The sequence below is a fragment of the Stenella coeruleoalba genome (assembly GCF_951394435.1).
Source record: "Stenella coeruleoalba genome assembly, chromosome: 4".
In the NCBI taxonomy this organism is placed as follows: domain Eukaryota; kingdom Metazoa; phylum Chordata; class Mammalia; order Artiodactyla; family Delphinidae; genus Stenella; species Stenella coeruleoalba.
Window position 1 is genome coordinate 33242189 of NC_137149.1, and position 11047 is coordinate 33253235.

An 11047-nucleotide genomic window follows, 5' to 3' on the forward strand; every position below is an offset into this window, starting at 1 on the left:
TAAATTGATACAGCCACTATGGAGAATATTATGGAGGTTCCTTAAAAAACTAAAAATAGAACTACCATATGACCCAGCAATCCCACTGCTGGGCATATACCCTGAGAAAACCATAATTCAAAAGAGTCATGTACCACAATGTTCACTGCAGCTCTATTTACAATAGCCAGGACATGGAAGCAACCTAAGTGTCCATTGACAGATGACTGGATAAAGAAGATGTGGCACATTTATACAATGCAATATTACTCAGCCATAAGAAGAAATGAAATTGAGTTATTTATAGTAAGGTGGATGGACCTAGAGTCTGTCATACAGAGTGAAGTAAGTCAGAAAGAGAAAAGCAGATACGGTATGCTAACACATATATATGGAATCTAAAAAAAAAAAAAAAAAAAAAAGATTCTGATGAACCTAGGGGCAGGGCAGGAATAAAGATGCAGACGTAGAGAATGGAGTTGAGGACACAGGGAGGGGGAAGGGTAAGCTGGGACAAAGTGAGAGAGTGGCATGGACATATATACACTACCAAATGTAAAATAGATAGCTAGTGGGAAGCAGCCGCATAGCGCAGGGAGATCAGCTCGGTGCTTTGTGACCACCTAGAGGGGTGGGATAGGGAGGGTGGGAGGGAGACGCAAGAGTGAGGAGATATGGGGATATATGTGTATGTATAGCTGATTCACTTTGTTATACAGCAGAAACTAACACAACATTGTAAAGCAATTATACTCCAATAAAGATGTTAAAAAGAAAAAAAGAAACAACACTCTCACTGTCCTAGAGGAGTTTACAGTTTGCTAGAGGAAGCAGGCTCTTAAATGGGCAATTTAAATAAATGTGGTAAACCAAAGGTAGAGATTTGCACAAAAAATCTGGGGGCCAGAAAAGAGGGCCCCCTAATGGAAACTTAGCTCCTAAACAAGGAATTGCCTGAGTAAGGAAGTAAGTAGAAATTAGGCAGGTCGGGGTTGGGGGTTGTTTGTGAGGAGAAACTAAAACGGGACCAGGAGTTGGTGGGAAATGGAGCATGTTTCCAACAGACAGTGCACAACCAAAAAAGACTCTGAATCCTAAAGTGATCCCATCTGTCAGGGGATTGATTACAGTCCAGGACTGCTTCATCGTAAAGGAGTAGAGAAAGATAATCAATGATCCTGGATAGGTAGACATGGGCAAGTCAGAGAGAAATGTGTATGTCTTGATAATTATTCAAAGCCCTGCTTTGCTAGGCATCTAGAAGACATCTTGGAGCAGTCCTTCAAATTTATTCCAAATTTATGGTCTCAAACTGTTCATTGCAGTTGCTCCAAAAACATGTTAGAACCAGTTCATGGGCCTTCTCTGGGATATTGTGCATGTAATTGCAATAACTAATATGTTGAAAATACTGTAAAAATTGTTCAATGAATGTTTTGAACTCTCACTGGGATATTGTGCATGTAATTGCAATAACTAATATGTTGAAAATACTGTAAAAATTGTTCAATGAATGTTTTGACTCTCACTGGAAGGATATATGAAAAATAGGAATATTACTGTTCTCTGGAGAGGGAGACGGAGAACAGAGGTAGGAGGAATTTACCTGTATAGTCTCATGGTATACCCTTTTATATTGTTTGAATTGTTTACCAAGTATATTTATTGCCTATTCAAACAAGTTTACAAGAGAATTAAAAAGAGACATTTATCCCATAGCATAAATATGTTTGAAAAGAGGGATTTAATTTATATTAAAAACTAAACGATTTGTTGATAGAACAGTGACAGCAGTAATAACATTATCATCATTTGTCTATCACAGCTTAAGAAAAAAACGGGATTGGAGATATATCAATTTTATGTTTCCTTTATAAATTTGTCCCTTTTTTTTTCAGTTTGCGGCTCATCTTGTGAAGATGAAATATCCGAGAATCTGTATTCTAGATGGTGGCATTAATAAGCTCAAGCCAACAGGCCTCCTCACTGTCCCATCTCCTCAAATATGAAGAACAAGAGTCTGGCTGTCAAAAGGACAGAGTGGCATCACCCCCGGCAGCACAGCTCTTCACAGCCTTGCCACTCTAAGGCAGAACTAGACTTCCAGATGGTTACATTTCCATTTCAAGTTTTGTCATGAGACATTTTTTTTTTAATCTCATGACGGAAATGTTCAGCTATCCAGGCAACAAACTTGACTGTACATGTATTGCTGAAAGAATTTTCTTAACAATGAAATCCAATCATGTATTTTTACCACACCAACGCAAAGCCAGAAGAATTCAACTGACGAGGCACATTTAGCATTATCAAGAAGTCTCAGTTACACTGAAAAGTCTGTCTTCCATTGCATTGAACAGACAGCCCTAACAAAGGTATTCTTTAGAAGTATAGACTGAATGTGATCTGAAATCATCCTTCCATGATAATGAAAACTGAAAAGCTATTCACAATACATTCCTTATAAGTAAATGCTATATTTGGTAACTCATTTTGGGCCCAGATATATATGTATGTGTGTGTGTGTGTGTGTGTGTGTGTGTGTGTGTGTGTGTGTGTGTGTGTTTAGAAGGAGCAGAATTTAACCCTTTGGAGAAAGTAATAACAGTTTACTTCAAGAAAAATGAAAGTCAGAAACCATTCATATTATATAGAATATTTTTCAGCTCCTGTAGCTGAGACACCCAAAATAAGAGTGACTTAGACAAGCTAGAACTTTATTTGTCTCTCACATAAAAGTCTGCCTAGTCAATCTAGGGCTAGTGTATTGGTTTCATTAGCATTAAGTACTCAGGTGTCTGTTCTCATTCTTTACCACCCTCAACACTTAGTTTCTATCTCATAGATCAAGATGGCTGTTAGTTCCCACCATCATATCTACAATTTAGAAGGAAAGGAATGAAGGAGGAGGGAGGGGAAAAAAAGAGAGAGAGAAGGAAAAAGTAGGGAGGGAGGAAAAAAAGAAGAGAAGGAGAGAAGGGAGGGCACACTCCTTCTCTTTAAGGGCACAAACCAGAAGGTGCATATATTCTGCGTACATACCACTCACCAGAACTTACACATGTGGCCACAACTAGCTATCAAGACAATCTGGAATACAGTTTTGGCTGGGCAGCCACTTACCCAGTTAAAAAATTTTATTACTGTGTGAGAAGAGGAGAAAACATTGAGGGACAACTGGCAGCCTCTGTCACATTATTCAAAAAATTAAGCATTTCACTGAAGCTAAGATATATCACAATTTTATGTACCATGAAGAAAGAAAAAAAAGCAGCCAAATAAACTGTGACACACCAGCAATTATAAGATTCATTTCCATTTCAGAAATGTGAAAAAATATGCATCTTAGCATTATTAAAATACAGTACATCTTTTTTACTATTTTCAGTTTTAACTAAAACATGTTCTTTCATCTTTAACTTATATTCTTCTTCAATGTTAGGACTGCCTAGGTAGAACATTTCAATGACAGCCTCAATGAAACTTTCTTAACTATGGTTTTATTGTTGCTGTTTGTTTTGGGTGTTTTGGGCATTTATTTTTTTATTCAGATACAATGATATACCTTAAAATTCACCCTTTTAAAATGTACAATTCATGTTTTTTAGTAGATTCACAACACTGTGCAATCATCACTATCTAATTTCAGAACATTTTCAAAACCCAAAAAGGAAATCCTGTACCTATTAGCAGTCATTCCCCATTGACCCCTCCCAAGGTCTTTAATTTAATTTTTGTATATGGAGTGAGGTAAGTATCCAACTTCATTCTTGCATGTGGCTATCAAGTTATCCCAGCAGCCGTGTTATTTTGTTTGTTTTGCTCAATTAAGTTATATTCAGTCATTCACCAAATACATTTTGAATACCTACTACTTACAAGACTCTGACATAATCAGTGGTTACATAATTCTGTGATCTTTACATAATATACAAAGTAAAAATGTGAGAATTAATGAGAAAAGAAAATTTTACCATGATTTCTCTAACATCATTTTTGGGCCATTATCTTCCCTGGTTAGGAAAATAAGTCCTCCTGCCCTTTCCTTCAATCTTTGATGACTTATTTGATTTCATAATCATAGCGCAGCACTGATGATCTTTTGGAAGGAATGGTTCTGAGTCTTAACTTTGCCTTCCTGAGAAAGCAGAGAAAGATGGAGCAGCAGAGATTTGAACTGAATGGAGTGGTAGGTAATGAGAGAGGGTGAAGACCTGAGTGTTGTGAGGAGAGCTGTGGGAGCAGATAACAGTAGCCAACCTCCATCACAATTTTGCAATTGGTCTTTCTTAAAACTTGATACGTTTAGGCTTATTTTGAAAAAAATGGAAGCTTTTTTAAACATTGAAATTACAAATAATATGTAATATTCTCAACAGTAAAATAAGAAAGAGCATACAATCACTGCCATGTCTACATGAAGGGCATGTTATTCAATGGCAGATGATTTCAACAAAGTTGACCTCAACACCTATTTGTTGAATTAAACCTTTGTAGAGGTCCTTTTTAATATATTATTGACTCCTACACCATCACTGTCAACACTGTTTGTTTCTGGCATCAGCAGTCTCTTCCCTCTGCCTGGAATGCCCTTGCTACCACCACCAGCCCCATAGACACACACACACACACACACACACACACACACACACACACACACACACACACACACACACACACACACACACACACACATTTATAAATGCTTCATAATCCAGCACCAGTAGCATATTCTCCAGTCTTCTCTGACTTCCCCGTACTGCATTAAGAGTCTCAAGTCTATCAAAGCATTCCATTCATACTTCCAATAACAGACTTATTGCATCATTTTGCAATTATCTGTTCACATTTGGAACCCCTATTTTTAAAATATGAGCTCCCTTTAAAGTCAGAGTCCATAATTTATACCTCTTGTTATCTTCAGCAACCCAGTACACTGGAGATGCTTGATAAATGTAAAACTGAATTGAATCTCTAGCTTAGATATTTTATATGAATAGAAAAAACCCAGGTAATTTTTGAAGGGCCAAACTTATCTGGTACCTGATGATACATAAATAAATGGAAATCTCAATTCACGCAGTGAAGAAAGGATCTCGAATATTCTACCCAACTCTGAAATTCTATAATCCTAAAAATTGGAGCAAATAACTTCCAACAACAGAATAAGCTAAGCTAGTTGCATCCCTTTCCCAAAACATAGAAATGCTAAATTTAAAAAGAATAGTAAAATAGGTCTAATAGACATTCTTTGATATCCTTTCTCATCCCTTTCAGAGGACTCATTTTTAGTTTGCATTGTTTGCAGCATTTCAGTAATACCATTCTGTTCTAATGCTCATGGTGACCAATAAGCAATGCATGAATGGGTACCAAGGTACAGTATTGCCAGCATTCCTTGATATATATTAATCCTCTGTGTGGTGGAGATGTAAACACTGTCCTGTCTTGGCTTAAGACTAATCTTGGAGCTATAGCAAGAGCACTTAAAGCATTAGATCAGATTCTAAATATTGCTTCCTGCCATACTAAAGGATTCAACTTTTGAAACTAATACTGTCTTTACATGTATCTGTGACTTTTTATAAATTTATTTTTTATTATAAATTTATTTTATTTATTTTTGGCTGCATTGGGTCTTCACTGCTGCACGTGGCTTTATCTAGTTGCAGCGAGTGGAGGCTGCTCTTCGTTGTGGTGCATGGGCTTCTCATTGAAGTGGTTTTTCTTGTTGCAGAGCACAGGCTCTAGGTGCGCGGGCTTCAGTAGCTGTGTCACGCGAGCTCAGTAGTTGTGGCTCATGGGCTCTAGAGCGCAGGCTTAGTAGTTGTGGCGCACAGGCTTAGTTGTTCCACGGTATGTGGGATCTTCCCGGACAAGGGCTCGAACCCGTGACCCCTGCATTGGCAGGTAGATTGTTAGCCACTGCGCCACCAGGGAAACCCTGTATCTGTGACTTTTTGAAAAACATTACATGGCCTACCATTCTTTTTAGAAACTGTTACAGGGCTTCCCTGGTGGCGCAGTGGTTGAGAGTCCGCCTGCTGATGTGGGCGGACATTGTTTCTGTCTACAGTCAAGTCCTTGGTACGTCGGGTCAAAGTTGGCCTTTAACCTTTGTCTTCTATGTCTTTGCCAGGCACCAGGCTCGAAGAATTGGAAAAAAGTCCTTGTATCAGCCTCCCAGTCAAGTGTGGAAAGCCGAAGAGGGGGACTAACAAGGAGACGAGGTGTTTAGCTAGTTTCTAGGTCTATTAATCATACAAGAGAAGAAACAGAGGTCAGTTAGGTCACTTGCTAACCTAAAAAAAAAATACTTTTATGCCTAAGATAAACAATCCTGATAATTTATTACTTGTTAGATATCATATCTTTTCTAAAATTATCTTTAAGATCATTAATAATCCCATGTACCTTGCATTCATCACCATGGACTCCATATAGGGTCATTAAGGACCTGAAAGGCATGTGAGGAATATGACCACTGGATTGAGGCCAAATGACACGGTGGGGGGGGGGGGTAATTTGCATACTAATGCACAACCAAGAAAGAGAATCTTTTTTTTAATGGGTAATGAGGATTAAAAACAATCTCTGCACTCACAAATCATCGTTAATTATGTATACAAGATTACAGGATAAAGCATCTAATGCAGTGCTCAGTGTGACCATTTTAACTCCTTATTCAGAGCCTGATTCCTGTTTACAAAGGAGGTTCTTGTCCCAGAAGTGTTACCCACCCCTGTCCATCTGCCCTAGCATGACTGCTCTGCAGAGGACTTCCTGAGATTTGCCTTGGCATGAAGGCCCACCCTGAGCAACTAGTGGAAACAGGAAGAATCCATTTCCACTGATCTATCCATTTACCTCGGTGTAGGAAAAAAAAGTTATAAAATATTGATTCAGAGCTAGGAGGTTAGTTTGAGTTATGTACTTTCTTGAATTAATCTGATAGAGGCTGATCAGTGTTAAAAAGTTTTTCAACCCTACTTTGGGGCTACTACAACAATGACCGTATAGTCCCCCTAAATTGTGGTTTATCTATGTTTAGTTTGTAACAAGAATTTTTTTCATATCAACATGCCTTATTGTTGACGTCAGGTAGTCTTGATTTATGCCAACATCTGATGCCTAAAAAGAGGCGTGAGATGAGTGTTTTCCTGGTAACAAGGTAATTTTTAAAAATAGCCCTCCCACTTTTTATATTAAATGAACTAATACGAATCCTAATGGGATTAAGTCTAACAGCATCCCAGGTAATAGAGAAGGACTAGTTCAGAAGAACTAGTTCAGAAATAAATATACCTATAGATATTTATCTGGTTGCTGGTTAACTAGTGTTTTACAAAACTTATTGGGCATGAAATGTGCTGATTAGGCATTTAAGCACATATTCCAAAATATGTTTACTTGTAAATCACATAGTTTTTTAAAGTGTTTATGTGTAAATGAATGAAATAATTTACAGGAGATGATTTTTAATAAATAATTTACATCTTAACCCACTCATTTCAGCATCAATTCTGGAAATGTCATTTTAACATGAATCTTATGCAGCAATATAACAGCTATTTTTAAATTTCAGTGGTGACTTGTATAACTTACATAAAGCAAGATTTTACATACTTGTACAGAAACTATCCCGTAAGGTGACAATGGCTCAAGCAGAAGCTGACTATATTAAGTGCCTTATAAATAATTAATTGTATGACACTCAAGTGAATTTAAAACTGCCCATTTTGATTAAGTGAAATAATATAAAAATTCATATTGAAGTTCATTATTGTCAGCTAAATTAATTCTATTAAATCAAAAAGAATAAATTAATGAGGAAATTAATTGTTGCAATTATTTAGCCCTCTTAATTACCTTGTCCTGCCCAGGACATTAACTGAGCCTTTTAGAAAGGTGCTAGGCATTTATTGTAATGCCTGATTGAAATTTTATTAGGATATTATTACTTACCAGCTAGAATAAAAAGATGATTTTTAGGATCTAAACAAAATGCTAAATTAAATTTTTATACAAATTAGTTGTATAAAAATTACCAAAGGGTCCCACTGGCAGCTCTAAAGGCTGTCATTCCCAACATAGACCCTTGACCTGATAAATCTTGGCTCCGGGTCATGTTTTTGTTGCCCCATGAGAGCACATGAGTGATTCAGTTATCTCAAAGGCAGGTAAAACCTTAACTCCTCCATGATGTCCTGCCCCTCACGCAGCATGTGTATTTTTGTTTAAACCAGATCTTGGAAGGCTGGAATGAGGAAGAACTGTGGGCTGGGCTTTCAGGTTGGCTGCCAATTGTTTAGTGCTCATGGTTGAGAGAAGGGTTGAACTTTCTCAAGGATCTTTCCTTTCACAACACTAAGTACCCTTAAGCCCACCAGAATCATGGTAAATCCCGCTTCCTGCAGCACTGTTTAGGAAGCTCAACCTCCAACCTCCGTAGCCATCCTCAGAGCAGGGCCTCCCAATCTCCCCCGTCAGGATTTAACCTCCAGACACCTTGAGAATAAGAAATATGTCTCAAGATCTCAACACTATCACATGAAGAGTAAATTGTCAAAAGACCACCCAGAGAAAAACTATGCATGTTTCAGAAAGAGGAGAAAGAAGAGAGTTTTCCTCTCCCTTAAGAAACCACAGATTAGAAGGAGCATAGAAGAGGAGACCAAGAGTAAGAAAGCCTGGAAACTTCTGGCCTCTCCAGTGGCCCTCAGTGTGTCCCTGTGCGATTCACTTAGGCTTTCTAAGGCTCTAGTTCCTCACATATGAAACACGGATAATAGCAGTGATCCAGCCTTTCTCCCAGGCTTATGCTGAAGCTCATGGAAAAGCATTTTGTAAAAGGAAAAGTGTTTTAAAAAAGTCCTAATTGTTCTGTAAAACTATCAAGCCAAAATTTTTATCTACCATGTTGTTTTCAAATAAATTTTGACACAAATAATAATTACTCTTACAATCCATATATGTGGTCCCGTTATACAATATACACGAAAGGGAAGACTATGAACAGTGGTCAGATTGTACACTACACACTTGCTACTGTTTGATTAAAAGCAACCATTTCTGCTAAGTTAAGTTTTATCCAAGATCCTTTCAGATTTCTCTTTGTTTTCTATACTACCCTTCCCCTAACCCAGTTTTACCAACTTAAAATACCCTCTTTTAAGAATAATCTAAATTCTCTCTCGATAAAATCTGGCAGTTTCAGCTTTGCCAATAGCCATCTACACTTAGATGACAGAGATTAAGTTTATTTCAAATCCACTCTTCCCTTCAGTTTTATCTCCCTTCTCTCCTGGACTTCAAAGCAGCTTTGTGGTTTGCCTTGCAGAAAATCAATGGTTGGGAGATGAAAAGCAGCTCTTGTTTATCTCTGCTTGCTGAAGGTCATTCTACTCAGTAGCATCTGTGTGAGATCCACAGCCATTTTTCCTTACAGAGGAAAGAAGTAAATTGAATACATGCCCAAAAACCATTATAAGGAGAGAGTAGTACCCATTTTAAATGGGTAGGATCACATCAAAACAAGAATATATTAACATGAATAAGTAGAAGAATGGAGTACTGGTGTTAGGATTATAAATTTAGACTGTTATTAAATATGACCATGATTTTTAAAAAAAGCAAACTGTCTGGACTTAGTTATGGGGTATAAAACTATATAATTTATCACATTCTCTAATAGGCACCTAAGAAGTTATTTGAATTTAGTGGGCTTTGAGGATTATGATTAAGAAAGGGCATAAGTGAATGAGTGTGGGTGGGCATCTATTTCTACATAGATAAGTAAAAGCATTGTTTTCCTTGGTTTCCTTCTCTGTTAAACAGGATTGATCAGTGCCTGCTTTGCAAGCTTGGTGCAAGGAGTAAAGACAAAAATGATTGTAAGGCATACAGAACTTAGCACATAGAGCACATAAAAATAGACATAGCCATTTTTATACCTTTTATTGTTAACCTACCACAGGAAAGCTTTTTACCTCATCATTAGTTCACCCTTAAAAGCACAATTTCATGATGTCTCCATACTTGAAGTCTTTTTCCACTCATTATGTGGGAATTAACTAGCCAAAAGAGAAGAGGTGTTAAGGCTTCCAGTGGGCACGATGAGGGCCAGAGAAGAAGAAGGAAATAGGGCCCACCCTTTTGAAAGCTTACCCTAAAACGAGGGCCATTGGGAGGCCTTGAGTGTTAAACAGCCATGAGCTGGACACTGTCGAATTCTGTGCAATTCTTGCTGATCTTTGGGGAAATAGCACCTGTTTGCTGGGGTTATTTGTCAGGCATCCTGAGAGCCGTCAGGCATTTGCCTGCTGGAAGAAAGACACAGCAGTAGCCAGCTGCTGCTGCTACCGGACAGAACCTCTACCCTGCAAGTGTGAGAAGCTGTGCAATTCTGCCTTGGTAAGCTTTCCCACTAGCTCTGACTTCCTAGCTTCAGAGATGCTATTCTGAGTCAGTTGAATGGAGCAGCAAGCTGAAATTCCCTTTTGGCCCCGGCCTATTGCCAACATATTCTCTTGCCTTTATCCTTAACATGCGTGCATTTCCTAAAAGCACAGCAAGTTAACTCTACTGCAGGTGGTGATGGCACGCCTTCCCGGGCACCTCAGCAGGGGAATTTTATCTTGATGCGCAGGTTAGCACATGATTCTGACGCCAGTGGGCAACATAAGTGCCGTGATAAATCTTCCCTCTGCTGCTTAATTATTGATATTCGTAATGAATTCGTATTTTGACTATCTGAGGATTCATGGGCTCAGGTAAGAGGAAAGTAATTTTAATTCACAACACTGTTGCTCCCTTTCTGTTTCTGTTCTAGAAGCAGTCTAATTGCTTAATCTAAAAAAAAAAACAAAACAAAAAGAAATACACACACAATAATCCCTTGGAACAAGTTTTCTATTGGGACTCAAGTTTAAAAACTACCTAAAATGTGTCTCTTATTACAAACACTCTTACTAAATAAAATTGGAGCTAAAAGTTAGCAGGTTAATTGTTTATTTTTATTGTTGCTCTATATCTTTTCTCAAGGAAAAGTACTGGCAGATCATCTAGG

General features: G+C 37.9%; 1 protein-coding gene across 6 annotated transcripts in view; it reads left to right on the forward strand.

The window, feature by feature from the left end:
- TBCK (TBC1 domain containing kinase) overlaps positions 1-6457 on the forward strand; it is a 244075-nt gene extending 237618 nt beyond the window's left edge. For 5 of the 6 annotated variants that reach the window (XM_079919204.1, XM_079919201.1, XM_079919203.1 and 2 more), the window contains one exon: positions 1878-2734. In XM_079919204.1, coding sequence (XP_079775330.1) covers positions 1878-1988 — 111 coding nt within the window. In that variant the 3' untranslated portion in view covers positions 1989-2734. Of the gene's footprint in view, positions 1-1877; positions 2735-6118 lie in introns of those variants that run through there. The other variant, XR_013827926.1, reaches the window with a different exon arrangement.
- The last annotated feature ends 4590 nt before the right edge of the window (positions 6458-11047 follow it).